This window comes from Schistocerca piceifrons, chromosome X, assembly GCF_021461385.2.
Source record: "Schistocerca piceifrons isolate TAMUIC-IGC-003096 chromosome X, iqSchPice1.1, whole genome shotgun sequence".
Lineage (NCBI taxonomy): Eukaryota > Metazoa > Arthropoda > Insecta > Orthoptera > Acrididae > Schistocerca > Schistocerca piceifrons.
Genome location: NC_060149.1, coordinates 807201713 through 807222587, shown reverse-complemented (window position 1 = coordinate 807222587; position 20875 = coordinate 807201713). Strand labels below are relative to the sequence as shown.

General features: G+C 44.1%; 1 protein-coding gene across 1 annotated transcript in view; it reads right to left on the bottom strand.

Moving 5' to 3' along the window:
• Positions 1-20875, bottom strand: part of LOC124722716 — a 79553-nt gene that overhangs the window by 32001 nt on the left and 26677 nt on the right. The window contains exon 2 of the mRNA XM_047247858.1: positions 2914-3026. Within this exon, the coding sequence (XP_047103814.1) occupies positions 2914-3026 (113 nt within the window). The remainder of the gene's footprint in view (positions 1-2913; positions 3027-20875) is intronic.

The following is a 20875-nucleotide window of genomic DNA, read 5'->3' as shown; positions in this document are numbered from 1 at the left end:
AGAAAGAACTAAGGAGACAATGGTAGTATGAGAGAAAGGGAGAGGCAATGGCAGTGGACAATAGTTGACAGTGACAGGACAGTGCTACGTAAAGAGATAAGGAGACAGCGCCAGTGAGAGAGGAATAAAGCAAAGGAAAAGTGGAAGGGCGTGAGAGCCAGTGACAATGAGAGACAGTCTATGACAACCACAACGAGGAAGAGAGAGATAATGACAATGAGAAGAGAGAGCAGCAGTGTGAAGGAATAAATGAGATAGCAGAAGTAAGAGAAAGCAAGAGGGAGACAGTGACACTGAGAAGAGACAGTAGTAATAGAGCAGAGCGAAGGAGAATGTGGCAGTGGCAGAGGAAACATTGACAGCTAGAGAGACACAAAGAGACAATGACAATGAGTTGAGCTGAATGAGTGAGTGAGAATGGGCAAGTGAGAATGAATGGGTATAAAGACTTATGGACTAAAAATTTTAAAAGTGCTGAGGATAGTAGAATGAGACAGCTGGTACCACCACTTTTCAGTCAGCGTCTTTTAAACAGGATCATATTCGCCTTTTTTGTGCTCCAATAGGAGCATTTTCCGGGTGGTTCCCTCATGCTTCCTCTTTGCCCTTTCTTACTCTTTTCGTCATAGCGTTCAGATAAGAACCAAAAATCTGCATAGCGTTCAAGTAAGAACTAGGACGCTGCATACGAACAAATTCCAATTAATTGCATTTAAAAAATTGGCTTTCGTTACTTTATCAACACAACTGGTCGAATTTCGACCACAGGCGATACTAGTAATAGTTACCCGCACATCAGGGCCACCATCAGGCTGCGGCGTGGTGGGACTGAAGACTGCTTGAAGCAGTGTAGTCAATCAATGCTGTAACCACTGATTACGCTTCGTGTTTTGCTATCACCATCAATGAATATCCTTGTATTGTGTCAAAGTAATTTTAGGATGTTCTTACCAAGTGAGCACATAAAATTACTCCTACAATTTCAATAATTGTTTGTGGTGAATCACAAAATGATGGTTCCGTATAAAACTGCGAATAAGCAATTTTTATTGGGGCTGATTCGACCTATCCATCGCAAAACTACATTAAAAATGTCTTTAGAAATACACTTCAGCGCCGAAGAAACTGGTATAGACATGCATATTCAAGTACAGAAATATGCAAACAGGCAGAATACGGCGCTGCGGTCGGCAACGCCTACATAAAACAACAAGTGTCTGGCGGAATTTTTAGATCTGTAACTACTGGTACAATGGCAGTTTAACAAGATTTAAGTTAGTTTAAACGTGGTATAGTCGGCGTACAAGCGATTGGACACAGCATTTCCGAGGTAGCGATGAGGTGGGGATTTTCCCGTGCGACAATTTCACGAGTATGCCGTGAATATCAAGAATCTGGTAAAACATCAAATCTCCGACATCGCTGCTGCCGGAAAAAGGTCCTGCAAGAACGGGAACAACGACAGCTGAAGAGAATCGTCCAACGTGGCAAAAATGTAATACCTCCGCAAATTGCTTCAGATTTCAATGCTGGGCCAACAACAAGTGTCAGCGTGCGAACCATTCAACGAAACGTCATCGATATGGGCTTTCGGAGCCGAAATCCCACTCGTTTACCCTTGATGACTGCACGAGACAAAGCTTTATGCCTCGCCTGGACCCGTCAACATCGAAATTGGACTGTTGATGACTGGAAAAATGTTGCCTGGTCGGACGAGTCTCGTTTCAAATTGTATCGAGCGGATTGACGTGTACGGGTATGGAAGCATCCTCATGAATCCATGAACCCTGCATGTCAGCTGGGTACTGTTCAAGCTGGTGGAAGCTCTGTAATGATGTGAGGTGTGTGCAGTTGGAGTGATATGGGACCCCTGATACGTCTAGATATGACTCTGACAGATGAAACATACGTCAGAATCCTGTCTGATCACCTGCATCTCTTCATGTCCATTGTGCATTACGGCGGACTTATGGAATTTCAGCACGCCCAGAATTGCTGCCGGCCGCGGTGGTCTCGAGGTTCTAGGCGCGCATTCCGGAACCGCGCGACTGCTACGATCGCAGGTTCGAATCCTGCCTCGGGCATGGATGTGTGTGATGTCCTTAGGTTAGTTAGGTTTAAGTAGTTCTAAGTTCTAGGGGACTGATGACCACAGCTGTTAAGTCCCATAGTGCTCAGAGCCATTTGAACCATTTTTAGAATTGCTGCAGAGTGACTCTAGGAACACTCTTCTGAGTTTAAACACTTTCACTGGCCACCAAACTCCCCAGACGTAAACATTATTGAGCATATCTGGGATGCCTTGCAACATGCTGTTCAGAAGACATCTCCACCTCCTCGTACTCTTACGGACAGCCCTGCAGGATTCATGGTGTCAATTCCCACCACTTCAGACATTAGTCGAGTCCATGCCACGTCGTGTTGCGGCACTTCGTATTCTCTCGGGGGACTTACACGATATTAGATACGTGTAACAGTTTCTTTTGCTCTTCAGCGTACTACAGGAAAGACATACGTGGTTCTTGTTATGTGAACAATAAATACATTCTTGTACTAATGCTCTCTGTCTGTGCTTCGTTTTTACTTTATTAAGTGACAAATTAGTTCACTCAGAAGCTTTGCCTTTCAGTTGGTACTGTGTAACACAGCAGATCATTAGTACTGAAAAACGTGTAATGTAACTTGATCAACACAAGTAGGTTCAATAGTACACTCACAATAGCGTATTACAATGGAAATACTTATCAGCTTAGTAAAAATATCGATTCCTCATAAACAACAGTTTCAAAAACACTGGTGTTGGCTCAGTTCTGTTTGAAACTCCATATTTAACTCGATGGAAATACCGTTATGTGAAGTACAATACATACTAAAGGGGCTGTTTCAAATTCCAAGTATATAAGTGTGGCATACCTTCAGTGAAGTGAGGAAAAACGGCAGCACCACGGCCTGTATGATGAATGGTATGAGCAGCATCGGCCACATGTCTCCGATATCCTGTTTCTTTTTTCTGGCATCGTTCATGTCTGGAAAAGGTATTAGTGCGATGGTGAGAAAGACAAAAAGCAAGCCAAATTCAACATTCACAAACTTTTTTTTTCAAATCCAAAATAAACTAACTTTGTTGCGCTGTTGATACATAGTGTTCTGAAAATAGTTACGTACGTCAACACTTCACATTCTGGGTTACATGTATTACGCAATCAAGAGGAAAGATGCGTAGATCTGAAAACGTTTTGAGAAAGAAAATTAATGAGAACATGATACGAAGGAACGAAAGATTAATGTATCCCAAACGCCCGTATCCTATAGCTCCACTAAGTGCAGTGTGTCTTGAATGACAACAGTGCATTCTGGAATTACTGAAGGATTGAAGGTGAAATATAAGGTGCCCTAAGCCTTTATGGACAAAACTGTAAGCATGGTAGAGGATTTAAAACTGAACACATTGAGAGAAAAAACTAATCGGCGCAAATGAAAATACACTCCTGGAAATTGAAATAAGAACACCGTGAATTCATTGTCCCAGGAAGGGGAAACTTTATTGACACATTCCTGGGGTCAGATACACCACATGATCACACTGACAGAACCACAGGCACATAGACACAGGCAACAGAGCATGCACAATGTCGGCACTAGTACAGTGTATATCCACCTTTCGCAGCAATGCAGGCTGCTATTCTCCAATGGAGACGATCGTAGAGATGCTGGATGTAGTCCTGTGGAACGGCTTGCCATGCCATTTCCACCTGGCGCCTCAGTTGGACCAGCGTTCGTGCTGGACGTGCAGACCGCGTGAGACGACGCTTCATCCAGTCCCAAACATGCTCAATGGGGGACAGATCCGGAGATCTTGCTGGCCAGGGTAGTTGACTTACACCTTCTAGAGCACGTTGGGTGGCACGGGATACATGCGGACGTGCATTGTCCTGTTGGAACAGCAAGTTCCCTTGCCGGTCTAGGAATGGTAGAACGATGGGTTCGATGACGGTTTGGATGTACCGTGCACTATTCAGTGTCCCCTCGACGATCACCAGTGGTGTATGGCCAGTGTAGGAGATCGCTCCCCACACCATAATGCCGGGTGTTGGCCCTGTGTGCCTCGGTCGTATGCAGTCCTGATTGTGGCGCTCACCTGCACGGCGCCAAACACGCATACGACCATCATTGGCACCAAGGCAGAAGCGACTCTCATCGCTGAAGACGACACGTCTCCATTCGTCCCTCCATTCACGCCTGTCGCGACACCACTGGAGGCGGGCTGCACGATGTTGGGGCGTGAGCGGAAGACGGCCTAACGGTGCGCGGGACCGTAGCCCAGCTTCATGGCGACGGTTGCGAATGGTCCTCGCCGATACCCCAGGAGCAACAGTGTCCCTAATTTGCTGGGAAGTGGCGGTGCGGTCCCCTACGGCACTGCGTAGGATCCTACGGTCTTGGCGTGCATCCGTGCGTCGCTGCGGTCCGGTCCCAGGTCGCCGGGCACGTGCACCTTCCGCCGACCACTGGCGACAACATCGATGTACTGTGGAGACCTCACGCCCCACGTGTTGAGCAATTCGGCGGTACGTCCACTCGGCCTCCCGCATGCCCACTATACGCCCTCGCTCAAAGTCCGTCAACTGCACATACGGTTCACGTCCACGCTGTCGCGGCATGCTACCAGTGTTAAAGACTGCGATGGAGCTCCGTATGCCACGGCAAACTGGCTGACACTGACGGCGGCGGTGCACAAATGCTGCGCAGCTAGCGCCATTCGACGGCCAACACCGCGGTTCCTGGTGTGTCCGCTGTGCCGTGCGTGTGATCATTGCTTGTACAGCCCTCTCGCAGTGTCCGGAGCAAGTATGGTGGGTCTGACACACCGGTGTCAATGTGTTCTTTTTTCCATTTCCAGGAGTGTATTTTTAGCACTGCAAACAGTTTAAATCTTATTACAACTTAATCTCATATCAGCTGTTCAAAGCGAACAATGCAAAATGTAAGAAGTTAGGTACTGCAGTGCGGCGCTGAACAACCCATTAGCAGAACTGAACTCTGGAGTGAAAATCATTTGGCCCCATAGCTTCGAGACGTTTCTTAGGATAGGAGTATAACTGTTGCTCCCCAGTCCGCACACTATATCAAGTTGACGTATGTTTATAATGAAGAATTTTGTTCCAAACGATCCAACTCCATCTGCTCAAACGGTACTGTGCGAACAGTCTTTGTCGAGAACGTTAGCCAGCTCTGTGTATCTTGAAAGACTCAGTTCCTTGAACGATAGTCGGTCATTATTTTTATCACATTTCGGATATCACCTGTTGCGAAACTTTTCTCTATACATTCTGCTGGCTTTCCGAAACTAAATCCTACTGCACCATGCATAAAATGCGATTCTGCAAGATTCTGTAACGAGTAATGCTCCATTTTCGACTGCCACTCATCAACTGTAGACTGTGGTAAGCCAACCAACCAAAAAACACAAAACAGGATTTTCTACAAGGGAATAAAACTATACAATAAATTTCCCAAAGATATTAAAGAGACAACTGAAATCTAAATACTTAAAAAGTCAATTAAAGCATGCTTATTAAATCATTCATACTACAAAGTTAAGGATTATTTAGGTAAGAGAGAGTAGGCAATGGTATGAAACTGATATTATTTAATAACAAGAAACTGTCATTCTACTCCGAACTGTCATAGTTTAATGAACCACACTGTAAGATCCTATTCCCAGTATCTGTGATATTTCTAACTCCTACCCATTTTGTTGAATTCAACATCTCATTAATTGCGGTGAGGTGCTTACTCCGATATTTCAGACAGGCCTGGGGTATAACACGTTGAATGCAATAGAATGGTGAAAGTATCATTACAGTATCGATGCCAGGCGAAAGTGCGCGAGCGCGATCGTTTGTGTGTGGTGTGTGTGTGTGTGTGTGTGTGTGTGTGAGTGACATAGAGAGAGAGAGAGAGAGAGAGAGAGAGAGAGAGAGAGAGAGAGAGCAGTATAGTGAAGTGTTTAATTCTGTGTAGTATGGGCAGTGACCGGTGATGTGATACAGCGTAAAATTAATTTGGTTTAGATCACTTGCAAACTCTTTTGCAAATATGACAAAAAATATTGTACTCAATACATCAAAATTAACAGCACAACTTCAGATAATACTACTGTATGCATGAATTATTTAATTTCGTCAAAATCGTTTCCCTTTTAATTAAAATGACATGTCTGATATTTTGTAAATAATCTATGGATGAATAAAGAACTAACTAACTAAATAACCAGCGTGAACAATTTATTGACGACTGTGTATTGCTTTTATGGCAGCGTCTATAAAGTGGATGCTGCAGGAAGCTATATGCTGTAAACTATATCCCCTTTACAAATACTTGACTCACACGCATTGCCGATTCAAGACCTTGCGTTGCTTGAAATATTCTGACCACTGGTTCCTTGTCTCAAACCATTGAGTTTAACATCCTGTCTACCTATGCTGTCAGCGGTACAGTGACACTTGCTCTTTAGATAATCAGACAGATGAAACAGGAATTCAGAATTTTTTTTTCAATGGTAACATTTATATTTTTAAATAAATCAATTCGAAAATTACAGAACCACAAGTATAGCCGAGACAGATGAAGCGTCCTCTACTGGGACACGGAGAGGCGAGCCGGCCTCGGATCGAAACCGCCCGGCGTATTAATGCCGAGGGCCTGGGTGCCGGCCAGCCTGCATGTAGCTTTTAGGCGGTTTCTCACATCTCACTACGTGAATAACGGACTGATACCCACTTCCTGCCTCAGCTATAAGATTAGCAAACTGTTGAAAAACGTTCTCACAGCCGGCCGAAGTGGCCGTGCGGTTAAAGGCGCTGCAGTCTGGAACCGCAAGACCGCTACGGTGGCAGGTTCGAATCCTGCCTCGGGCATGGATGTTTGTGATGTCCTTAGGTTGGTTAGGTTTAACTAGTTCTAAGTTCTAGGGGACTAATGACCTCAGCAGTTGAGTCCCATAGTGCTCAGAGCCATTTGAACCATTTGAATGTTCTCACACTTGCACATAATACTCAAACAGACGGGTGGGGTACACAAATTCCGTCCCTGATGGGGGAGGGCTAGTGGCGGGGAGCAGGGGAAGGGGGGGCGGGGAAAGGTGGTATCAGTAAGGGCATCCAGCCACCCGCAACCATTAACATTGCCAAATCCAAATTAAAATGCCAACCTGTTGGAGACACAGAGTAAGACCAGGAAGAAGGATTTCACAGATTACTTTCTGAGAATAAAGAAGCTTGGAAACTATATCGGCATCTCGGAAATGACCTTATAAATTACGTTTAATAAAGATATTTTTCAGTTGCTTGCAGGAAGCCTATTCGTGTGGATGGACTTGCGGCCTGACTAGTAATTCCAGCCAGATAAAGGCACCCAGTCACAGGATGCCAACAACACATCCGACGTAGTTCGTGAATCCATGGGTACATCCAGCAAGCCCGCATCTCGTGGTCGTGCGGTAGCGTTCTCGCTTCCCACGCCCGGGTTCCCGGGTTCGATTCCCGGCGGGGTCAGGGATTTTCTCTGCCTCGTGATGGCTGGGTGTTGTGTGCTGTCCTTAGGTTAGTTAGGTTTAATTAGTTCTAAATTCTAGGCGACTGATGACCTCAGCAGTTGAGTCGCATAGTGCTCAGAGCCATTTGAACCATTTGAGCCACATCCAGCAAAACGCAGAATGTTGACTGACGGAAGCTAGAAAGGAAATTTTCCTGTCTGAACTAAAATAAATAAATAAACAAATAAAACACGCACTTCCCGAGCGTTCTCGAAAACGATGTGCGCAAGCCATAGTCTGCAGACCCGTATATACACTACTGGTCATTAAAATTGCTACACCAAGAAGAAATGCAGATGATAAACGGGTATTCATTGGACAAATATATTATACAATAAGTGACATGTGATTACATTTTCAAGCCATTTGGGTGCATCGATCCTGAGAAATCAGCATCCAGAACAATCACCTCTGACCGTAATAACGGCCTTGATACGCCTGGGCATTGAGTCAAACAGAGCTTGGATGGCGTGTACATGTACAGCTGCCCATGCAGCTTCAACACGATACCACAGTTCATCAAGAGTAGTGACTGGCGTATTGTGACGAGCCAGTTGCTCGGCCACCATTGACCAGACGTTTTCAATTGGTGAGAGATCTGGAGAAAGTGCTGGCCACGGCAGCAGTCGAACATTTTCTGTATCCAGAAAGGTCCGTACATGACCTGCAATATGCGGTCGTGCATTATCTTGCTGAAGTGTAGGGTCTCGCAGGGATCGAATGAAGGGTAGAGCCACGGGCCGTAACACATCTGAAATGTAACGTCCACTGTTCAAAGTGCCGTCAATGCGAACAAGAGGTGACCGAGACGTGTAACCAATGGCACCCCATACCATCACGCTGGGTGATACGCCAGTATGGCGATGACGAATACACGCTTCCAATGTGCGTTCACCGCGATGTCGCCAAACACGGATGCGACCATCATGATGCTGTAAACAGAACCTGCATTCATCCGAAAAAATGACGTTTTGCCATTCGTGCACCCAGGTTCGTCGTTGAGTACACCATCGCAAGTACTCCTGTCTCTGATACAGCGTCAAGGGTAACCGCGGCCATGGTCTCCGAGCTGATAGTCCATGCTGCTGCAAACGTCGTCGAACTGTTCGTGCAGATGATTGTTGTCTTGCAAACGTCCCCATCTGTTGACTCAGGGATCAAGACGTGGCTGCACGATCCGTTACAGCGATGCGGATAAGATGCCTGTCATCTCGACTGCTAGTGATACGAGGCCGTTGGGACCCAGCACGGCGTTCCGTATTACCCTCCTGAACCAACCGATTCCATATTCTGCTAACAGCCATTGGATCTCGACCAATGCGAGCAGCAATGTCGCGATACGATAAACCGCAATCGCGATAGGCTACAATCCGACCTTTATCAAAGTCGGATAAGGGATAGTACGCATTTCTCCTCCTTACACGAGGCATCACAACAAAGTTTCACCAGGCAACGCCGGTCAACTGCTGTTTGTGTATGAGAAATCGGCTGAAAACTTTTTTCATGTCAGCATGTTGTAGGTGTCGCCACCGGCGCCAACCGTGTGTGACTGCCCTAAAAAGCTAATCATTTGCATATCACAGCTTCTTCTTCCTGTCGGTTAAATTTCGCGTCTGTAGCACGTCATCTTCGTGGTGTAGCAATTTTAATGGCCAGTAGGGTATATACTGAAGCGCCAAACAAACTGGTATAGGCATGCGTTTTCAAATACAAAGATATGTAAACAGCCAGAATACAACACTGCGGTCGGCAAAGCCTACATAAGACAACAAGTGTCTGGCGCAGTTGTCAGATCGGTTACTACTGCTACAATGGCACGTTATCAAGATTCAAGTGAGTTTGAACGTGGTGTTATAGTCAGCGCACGAGCGATGGGACACAGGATTTCCGAGGTAGTGATGAAGTAGGGATTTTCCCGTACGACCATTTCACGAGTGCACCGTGAATATCAGGAATCTGGCAAAACATCAAATCTCGGACATCGCTGCGGTCGGAAAAAGATCCTGCAAAAACGGAACCAACGAATTCTGAAGAGAATCGTTCAAAGTGACAAAACTGCAACACTCTCGCAGATTGCTGCAGATTTCAGTGCTGGGCCATCAACAAGTATCAGCGTGCGAACCATTCAAAGAAACGTCATCGTTATGGGCTTTCGGAGTCGAAGGCCCACTCGTGAATCCTTGATGACTACACAAAACAAAGCTTTACGCCTCGAGCCGGCCGCGGTGGTCTAGCGGTTCAGGAGCTCAGTCCGGAACCGCGCGACTACTACGGTCGCAGGTTCGAATCCTGCCTCGGGCATGGATGTGTGTGATGTAGTTAGGTTTAAGTAGTTCTAAGTTCTAGGGGACTGATGACCACAGATGTTAAGTCCCATCGTGCTCAAAGCCACCTTTACGCCTCGCCTGGGCGCGTCAGCACTGACGTTGGACTGTTGACTGGAAACACGTTGCCTCGTCGGACGAGTCTCGTTACAAATTGTATCGAGCGGATGGACATGTAAGGGTATGGAGACAATCTCATGAATCCATGGACCCTGCATATCAGCAGGGAACTGTTCAGCTGGTGGAGGCTTTATAATGGTGTGGACCGTGTGTAGTAGGAGTGATATGGGACCCCTGATACGTCTAAATACGACTTGACAGGTGACACGTACGTAAGCGTCCTGTGTGATCACCTGCATCCATTCATTTGCGTTGTGCATTCCGACGGACTTGGGCAATTCCAAGACGACAATGCGACACCCCACACGTCCACAATAGCCACAGAGTAGCTCCAGAAACGCTCTTCTGGGTTTAAACACTTCCGCTAGCCACCAAATTCCCCATACATATATGTTATTGAGCATATCTGTGATGCCTTGCAACGTGCTTTTCAGAAGAGATCTCCAACCCCTCGTACTCTTACGGATTTATGGACAGCCCTGCCAGGGTTCTTGGTGTCAATTCCCTCCAGCACTACTTCAGACATTAGTCGAGTCCATGCCACGTCGTGTTGCGGCACTTCTGCATGCTCCTGGGGGCTGGGGGCCCTACGCAATATTAGGCAGTTGTACCAGTTTCTTTGGTTCTTTGTGCGTGTGCGTGCGTGTGTGTGTGTGTGTGTGTGTGTGTGTGTGTGTGTGTCAGTTGCATTTTAGCTGGTGTTTCGGTAGAAATTCGCAATTTCGTTTTTGCAACGTGTAGCTGGAACCAGCCCAAACAGATCGTGCTCATCATGTCTTTCATGCAACATCCAGCGTCGACGGAAAGCGTCGGTTTGTTTCCTATTACAAATAGATTTCTAAAGTGGAATTGTACTTGCTCATTCGTTAGAGCGGTTCCAAATTAGTCTAGTCCGATATTCGTTTTATCGATATGAATTAACAGGGTCAGTAAAACACGAAGAAGAGCGCTGCTTGCTTGACGGTAGCAGTCACCGCAGGCCAGGGCGATCCTACTACTGCTGGAGTATTAGTTTTCTTCGAGCTTTACTGTCCCTGTTATTACTTAACCCGATAAAACGAATATCGCATTAGACTAATCTGGGACCTCTCTATCCCGCGGGCACGTAAAATACCGTTATAAAGATCATTTTATTTGTAACATGAAGCAAACCGACGAGTTCCGTCGAAACCGGGCGTCGCATGAAGGACGTGATGAGAACAATTTTTTTGGGTTGATTCCAGCTCCACAGTGCTAAAAAGAAATTACAAATACCTTCTGAGCCATCAGGGAAAATGCGCTTGACGACTTTCAGGGCAGACATCTTATATACTGGACTGGTATCAAGCTACATGCCTATGTCAGCTGTCGTGTAACAAGAGGAAATTACGTACAGAGAGGAGGGAAGTGCCGCTATTAACTACGGCGGGGAAAAAATCATTTATAATTGGGAGGTATGCAGCATAATGCAATGTTAAGGGTAAATGCAGCCAGTAAGGGTCAGCTAGTGATATAAAGCACTATTTCTGTCCTTTTCTCACTCTACAGTACGACAGTGCAATAGGTTTATCTGAAACGGCTAGATAAACGAAATGTAGACTTTTATTGTACTAGGCTACCACTGACACTCTTTAAAATTACGGTTCGTATTCGTGAAGCATGTGTTTTGAGGGGACGTGCAGCCTCGACCAAAGCGACGAGACTAACATAACAAATTAAGCATTTTATTACATAAATGTGTCTCAGAACCTCTGGAATATCTCTAGTCGAAGTCCACAATTTTTATTGCGCCAGCAAACATGGTTGTACGGTAATAATTGAAAGAAATATTGTGGTATTCAAACTTATAATGATGAACACGTGTGGTGCGCAATGTCAGCATGCAAAAAATATTTTTATACCGATATACAATAAAGACAGTTTCCACGTACATATATAAATGTATAAACACCTCTCAGTTGAGGCAGTGATGCTAATAATTCCTTACTCATGCAAGACGACACACAATTTTCTTGTAACATCGTTCTTTTCCAAATTGTGCATTCCTCAAGTGCATTTCATGATGTAAACATAACAAAATACACCTGATGAAGAAGGCATAGCCATTGAAACACGTGCTGGATTTTAAAACAGCAAGTGACTGAAGCAGAAATTTAATAGTTTTTGGTGTTTAATCTCTGATGATAGCTTCTTAAACCAACGAAATTTAAAAATTCATAATGTTTAAAAATCATCAAGAAGAATTTTTTACGTTAACAAATATGAATGTAGACAGACGGTGATTTTAACAGCAGTAACTCTGTTGGAACAAATGTTATGAAAACATTATTTCACGTCTTATACAAACACTTAGTACCCTTTGCAAAGTACTGGGCACATGTAATATAAATACAATTTGTGTATATATATATATATATATATATATATATATATATATATATATATATATATATATATGTGCATATATTTATTGATGTGTATGGCTACTGTAAATCTGTATGTTTCTGATTCGAGAATATATATACTTAATGTTAGTACCCTACAGCCCAACAATATAAACTGAAATGTCGACGTTGTTTTGCTTTAACTGGTGGTTGGTGGACCGAATATAACGGTAGGAATACTGTGCTATGCATTTCAGTCTCTGCCTGGTATTTGTAGGTGAACTGCCTTGGCCATGCAACAGATCTCTCCGTCACGCTCCATAAACACTAAACTGGTTTAACGTTGTCCGTACGTGACCGCCTGGCACTGGAGTTTTCAATACTGGTTTTTAAAGTATGACACTTTTTGGCAAGTATGCTACAACATTAAACTGTTGAAATATTCAGTAGGTTTCGACGTACGTGAACTCGTTGAAGTTCTTGTAAATCGTCCAGAACCGCCCTTCTCGTCTGTTGATTGGTGCCGCGCAAGATTAGCACCGTCTAATAGTTATTATTATCACAGGCCCTATGACTAACTTTTCTCTAAGTTCTGTACAGGATCGATCACAGAATTTCAAATAGATCAGTGGGAAACGACTATGCTAGTGAATCATCTACTAGTATAACAAAGGGACATAATACACAAAAGGGACGAGATAATAAAGAGTTGTGTTTATTTCTGTTTATTATTTTTGATAGCTTATAAGGGAATATCACCAACTTGACTTTATATTTTTAGAAAAAACCACACTTGCAAGATATCAGCCTCAGCAAAGATCCTCTGTGGAAACTATAACAAACATTTAAGGAACTTCTCAAAAAAATCTGCAAAAAATATAGGACGTAGATGGGAGCGTACCAGTGGCCGGACACGCTCATGCGTACTGTTAACATCACAATTCAGCATTCTGTGATTCCTTCAGGAGCTAAGCAAAAATGTATATTACAGAGGTGACAATTCGTATCTCGGTCACTATACAAGTGTATGCGCAGATGGACTCCATTTTCTAACAAGAAAAGGAAGACAGGAAAAGAAATATCCCGTCATCTCTCCTGTTATTCGTGAACGGCGAGGGTTACAGAGCCAGTTATTTTTAGTTTATTAATGACGAATGCTCGTTATCCATGTGTTGTCCATATTATTTATAGCCGGTCAGCAGTATTTGCCGTTCGCAGGTAAACTCTTTCAACAGACTTGCAACGGTGTAATATTTATTGACACAAAACATCTTCAATTTATTAATAACTTTAGTGGAAGCTAAATTTGTTACCCGAATTGTTTAAAATGCTGCCAAATGTCAACGTTAAACATACGAGGTAATAAATGAATCAGCAAGATGCAACAGTCTATGGACATGCCAGTATAATCGATAGCCGGCTAGCCGGCCTCCTCTACCAGAAGTATTGCACTTCTCGCTCTCTCCACCCGGCTACTGGCTACTACTGCCAGTTGTATCCGCAGGTGATGATGAAAAGTGTACAGCACGTTGCACAAGTCGTCTAAAATAAACAAATAATAAAAGACATTTCCTTGGAGAAAACTGCTTTGCAAGATACTGAAGTAGCCTTAGAGTATCTAGATAAAACCTACAGAAGACCCCAAAAATTTAGAGGAATGCCTAGCTTTCTTAGTGTATTTCAACAAGCTTCTTTTTGTAGTACGTAGTCGCAATTTGTACGAGGGCCACTCAATAAGTAATGCAACACATTTTTTTCCCTGAAAGCTGGTTGGTTTTATTCAGGATTCCAATACACAATATTATTCCCTATTCTTTTGGGTGCAAAATCCTACTTTTCAACATAATCGCAGTTCAATGCGGCAGCCTTGCCCCACGTTACTGGGAGGGCACGTGTAGCTGCATGGTAGCATTCTACTTGTCTACATCGGAACTAATCTGTTGCTGCATCAGTAACCTCACATCATCCACGTACTGTTTCTCACGGGCTGCATCCTTCATTGGGCCAAATAGATGGAAGTCGGAAGGTACGAGATCTGGACTGTAGGGTGGATGAGTAAGAACAGTCCTATGAAATTTTGTGAGCTTCTCTCTAATGCGCGTCGTTTCAGGATGGGTTTGCGTGACCTTGTTACGATGATAACAGATGTCTCGCCCAACGACTCACCGTGCTTTTTTACACTACCTGGCCACCATAAACGTTCTGTAAGCGCCTCTGCATATTGACGACGCTCTGGTTTTACACAAAAAGAAAATAAATGACAGGTCTCTGCTTGGAACGCACCTCCGTTTCAGACGCCATTTTGCAGGCTACGTGTAGTGCCGTTACTTATCAGAACTTCATGAAACTATAGGGACTGAGACAGGAATATTTCAGGATGTCCCACGACAAATCTCGCATTTTTTCAACCGAACTCGGCCGGGGAAAAAAAAGCGTTGCTTTCCTTACTAACCGCCCCTTGTATCTACATCTCAACGAGATTCATGAAATACGTTCGGCTATCCAGATTGAGGTTTTCCGTGGTTTCCCTAAAGTGCTCCAGGCAAATACCTGGATGGTTCCTTTGGAAGGGCACGGCCGATTTCCTTCCCCATCCTTGACACAATCCGAGCTTGTGCCCCGTCTCTAATGACCTCGATGTCGACAGGACGTTAAACCCAATCACCCTTGCTTCCTTCCAGATTCTTGAATTAATGCCATACCTGTTAGGATTTAAAGGCCGTTTTCATGTCAGTGAAGTTACCAGAGACGGCGAACTTCAGTTTGTGTGAATCTGACGTGCGCGTGTAATGAACTGAACCATGTTTTTGTTGTAAGAACCATCACAGCGTCCACAGTGATTGATTTGTGGAGCCGCGGAAAACATGTATAAGTATCGAAGGATGGGTTTCAACAACAGTTCTCACAATTAGAATAAAAATGTTCACCAGATTCTAGGTGTCGTACAGCGTCGCAGAAGCAGAATACGCGTCACTAATAACTGAATAGAAGTTGCATGTTTTGGTACTGAAGTAAGTTGTAAGATAGAGTTCTAACTCCGAAACTTGAAAGCTCTTATGAAATTCACATTGGTTTTCATTCATCGCATTCGTTATCCAAGGAAGTAAAAGGTATTTCCCGAGGATAGTAGAAATTTACAAGTGAATGTCTAATCGTAAAGTATCATCATAAGGAATCGCAGCTCGTAACCAATCCATTCAAATCACTGAGCGAGGTGGTGCATTAGTAACACACTGGGTTCATATTCAGGACGACGGAACGAATGCCCGTCCAGACCTCCTGATTTAGGTTTCCCGTGAATTTCCAAAATCACTTAAGGTAAATGCCGGGTTGTTTCCGTTGAAAGGAACAGTCGATTTCCTACTTCTTTAATCCGAGACTGTTCTCCGTCTCTGACGACGTCGTTGTCGATGGGAAGATAAACGCTACTCTTCCTTCCTTCTGTTCCAGGACTGTAAAACGCTGACATCCTCCTAGGCACACCATCCACGAGATGTTCGAGGCGTTGCTGCTCAAGAATGCCCCACTTTACGCCGGCGGCCGCCCGTCGTCATCCACTGAGTTGTCCCTAAGACAATTCACTGAAAGCTTCATTTGGTCCCAAAAACGTTCAGGCGGGTTCATGTCATCAGACACTCAGGCCATTCCATTACATTGATTCCTAACTCATGGGAAACGATGTTCATCAGGTGGATGCGAAATGGTTGTACATTATCTCTTGAAACACGAACCCTTAGCCGATATGTTTGCTGTAAGGCTGTACAATAGGTTGAAGGACCCTGTCCCGATACAGCACAGCTCTCGAATTGTCCTATATAGCGACGAGAAGCGTCCGACATCCGCAAGTGACACTGGTCCAACACATGACAGACCCACCTTCTTTCTGAAGCTGTGGGTCTGCTTGTCTGAAGCTTGCATTGGTAACTGACTGCCCCCACACTCTTCTGTTACGATCATCAGGCGTCAGACAAATCCTGCCCTGATCGGTAAAGACAGGCAGAAGTCACTGATTCGTTTCAGGTGACCCTTCGTCTACCTTCTGCGAGCTCCATTTGTTGGACAGTTTGAACTGTTGTTCGTAATTGACCCCTAGAGACCAAATTGATCGTACGGATATGGTTGCCTAGTGTCTGGACTGACACAATCCTCCCAGTTACCTCTGAAGAGGCGACACGCAGTTTTGTTGCATTCCAACCTCTCGCAAAGAGCCAGATAGCATTCGAGGCATTAGATGGCACCGAGAACATGTCCTAGCAGTAGGTATTTGCCCAGGTAATTTTGTCCTTCTGTAGCGTCGTTGGATTACGTTTCCGGACACGGCTTACTGCCATCAATTCATTCCTTAAGACATCCTCTACAGCTGTACGAAATTCTACTTTGTTACACCCAGTATATCTTCGGCAGAGATTTGCAGAAAGGGAGAGTCTGCAACAATTCAGGAAGTACTAAGTCACCCATTTAAAACTCGCCCAAGAACACAACGTGACAAATGAAAACTAGTGCTTTTCGCAAGCAGTTTCTTCAGATCATTAGGTCATCCGAGCATAGCTCTATTACAAGCCCAAATATTAAATGCAGCTTATCGTTTCATCCTATTATTTCTGGACACTACAACAGCACTATGTGTACTACGGTCGCAGGTTTGAATCCTGCCTCGGGCGTGGATGTGTGTGATGTCCTTAGGTTAGTTAGGTTTACGTAGTTCTAAGTTCTAGGGGACTGATGCCCACAGCAGTTAACTCCCATAGTGCTCAGAGCCATTTGAACCATTTTTAGCACTATGTGTATGGGAGTAGGTTCACTGGGTGGGAACGAATTTGGAGAGAGAGAATACCGGTTTGACACAAATTTTCATTTGTCATGATATGTTTATTCCTGAACGAAATTCGTCCACATTATTTCATATTACTGCATTTCATGCTTATGTATACCTTTCATTTCATTTCAGTGAATTTAATTAAGTTTATTAAAATTATCTGTCAATAAATGACAGTCACTCAAATCGTACTAAGTAGTAATTATTGGCAAATTACTATTACAAACATACGAATTACTTATTCAATTTCTGAGTTGCATTTCTGGAGCAGTACAGCTCCACCGAGTAATTAGTTTTGATACGTGTCTGATTGGAGGCCCTCACTACTATTTGAATCTGCTGCTGAGATTCTTTTTCTGCATGTAACTGTCCTGGATTACTTCCTCTACTTCGCCGGCCGGGGTGGCCGAGCGGTTCTAGGCGCTACAGTCTGGAACCGCGCGACCGCTACGATCGCAGGTTCGAATACTGCCTCGGGCATGGATGTGTGTGATGTCCTTAGGTTAGTTAGGTTTAGGTAGTTCCAAGTTCTAGGGGACTGATTACCTCAGAAGTTAAGTCCCATAGTGTTCAGAGCCATTTGAACCATTTTTGAACCTCTATTTCAGGAGAAACTCTCAGTCAGACATATTCTGAGTCGTTCCCTTTTCGTACTCGCTTGTGTCTCGATGGCGTATTGGTCAGCACATCTGCTGGGTAAGCAGGAGACCCGGATGCAAATCCCAGTCTGGCACAAAGTTTTAACTTGCTCCATTGATATAAATCAGTGCCACCTCGTAGATAACATCTTTAATTCCTTTGGCCTATGTAAGCCATAGCACGCCGTCAAGGTATTGGTATAAATTCCAGCTTTTGCAATAACAAATGGTTCAAATGGCTGTGAGCACTATGGGACTCAACATCTTAGGTCATAAGTCCCCTAGAACTTAGAACTACTTAAACCTAACTAACCTAAGGACATCACACACACCCATGCCCGAGACAGGATTCGAACCTGCGACCGTAGCAGTCCCGCGGTTCCGGACTGCAGCGCCAGAACCGCACGGCCACCACGGCCGGCTTTTGCAATAACAAATCGTCCTCCATTGATATATGATCTGCAACCTTCGATGGTGGGCGGAAAGCCACATTAACGAGAAATATCCGGATTCTGACTGTCTTGAACGAAATATTGCCAACAAAGGCAAGAAAAAGCTATGGATTATGCCTGTATGCTCTCCTCTTTATACACTTCCTGGTTTTCGGCTTGGCTAGTGCTGTGACAGTGCTACGCAAAACAACAAGGGGTGCAAGCCCCCTCCATCAAAAACACGACGACACCATAAGACCACCGCCTCCGAATTTTACTGTTGGCACTACACACACTGGCAGACGACGTTCACCGGGCATTCGCCATACCCACACCCTGACATCGGATCGCCACATTGTGTACCATGATTCGTCACTCCATACAACGATGTTCCACTGTTCAATTGTCCACTGTTTACGCTCCTTACACCAAGCGAGGCGTCGTTTGGCATTTACCGGCATGATGTGTGACTTATGAGCAGCCGCACGAGCATGAAATCCAAGTTTTCTCACCTTCCACCTTACTGTTATAGTACTTCCAGTGGATCCTGATGCTGTTTGGAATTCCTGTGTGATGGTCTGGATAGATGTCTGTCTGCCTATTACACATTACGACACTCTTCAACTGTCGGCAGTCTCTGTCAATCAACAGACGAGGTCGGCCTGTACGCTTTTGTGCTGTAGTGTCCCTTCACTGTTCCGCTTCACTATCACATCGGAAACAGTGGACCTAGGTATGTTTAGGAGTGTGGAAATCTCGCGTACAAAAGTATGACAGAAGTGACACCCAACCGTCTGACCACGTTCGAAGTCCCTGAGTTCCGCGGAGTTTCCCATTCTGCTCTCTCATGATGTCTAATGACTACTGAGGTCGCTGATATGGAGTACCTGGCGGTAGGTGGCAGCACAATACACCTAATATAAAAAACGTATGTTTTTGTGGGTCTCAGGATACTTTGTATCACATAGTGTACTTACCCCATTAGGCAGCTTCCGTACTCAGCGAAACAACAGTTAAACCTTATGTTGCAAAATCATTGGGTAAGTGTAACGATCCACACGATTGTAACTGTATCGTGCAAGTCTCGATGTATTGCATATGAAGTTACCAAAGCTGTATGTAACTACATGTATGGAGCTCCGACTGCATATAACAACTGAATGTGACTAATTTCACACTAACTTATGGGTTTGCAGCAAACAGCTGAAATGAGGAAATGTTAATAATTATGATATATTTGCTTCATAAATTTTATCTAGATACTTGGATTGAACACAATAGTAACTTAATTGTACCATTATTTCACATCTTAAATCTTCTGTCAACTGAAAGTAAACATGGCAGACTGTGAACCAGTTGAATGGTTCAGAAATATGTCTTTGCTAAGGCTACCTAATGAATTACCCAGTCATTTAAAATGAGCGAATTTAGTTCAGTCAACTGAAGACCTGACAGCAGGTTGGCATACTGCCACGTAATTATAATTCCCTTATTACATCTAAATTCTAGTTCAGACACATAGGTGGCTACAGGTCCACCCATGTAACTAATTTTCCCCGTAGCTATGACAACGCCGTTTGCAAATACTTTCTGCGGATGAAACTGATGTTAGAAGTAAAACCATAAAGAAAACGAAGTTCTTTCTGAAACCACGAGAACAGTCGATAGCTCAGATCTCTAAATTCATTTGAATGTTGTAAAACTTCAAAGCACTGCATTAGTCAGTAATCAGGATTTTCTGCGTGAAATTGGCCTATAATTGTATCAAATGCTACCGAGGAAATTAAAATTCCGAAAAAGGCTAAATTGTTTCATACACTTCATGAGATATACGTCCTGACAACAAAGAATAAAACAAATTTAGTAGAAATATTTTATTTTTAGAATGGTAAATACAAACTGTTTCCTGAAAATATTGGCAAAGAAGTGTGCAACTGATTTAGGTACAAAATTCAAATATCTACGCAAGAACTGACACGTTCATTCCATTATATTTCAGTCATTTCCTTATCTTTGCATCCTTTATCGCTTATTCATATGCCACACCACCTTATAATATCACACAAACCGAAAAATATGTTCAGATAAAGGCATTAGTATTTTAAAATTATTTATGTACAATTTTGTCTAATACCATCTGAGTGTTTCTGACCCACAAGGGCTATTACAAAACAGTTCTTTTTGGTTTGATAATTTTACTGCAATATATAACCCCCCCCATGAACCATGGACCTTGCCGTTGGTGGGGAGGCTTGCGTGCCTCAGCGATACAGATGGCCGTACCGTAGGTGCAACCACAACGGAGGGGTATCTGTTGAGAGGCCAGACAAACGTGTGGTTCCTGAAGAGGGGCAGCAGCCTTTTCAGTAGTTGCAGGGGCAACAGTCTGGATGATTGACTGATCTGGCCTTGTAACCCTAACCAAAACGGCCTTGCTGTGCTGGTACTGCGAACGGCTGAAAGCAAGGGGAAACTACAGCCGTAATTTTTCCCGAGGGCATGCAGCTTTACTGTATGGTTAAATGATGATGGCGTCCTCTTCGGTAAAATATTCCGGAGGCAAAATAGTCCCCCATTCGGATCTCC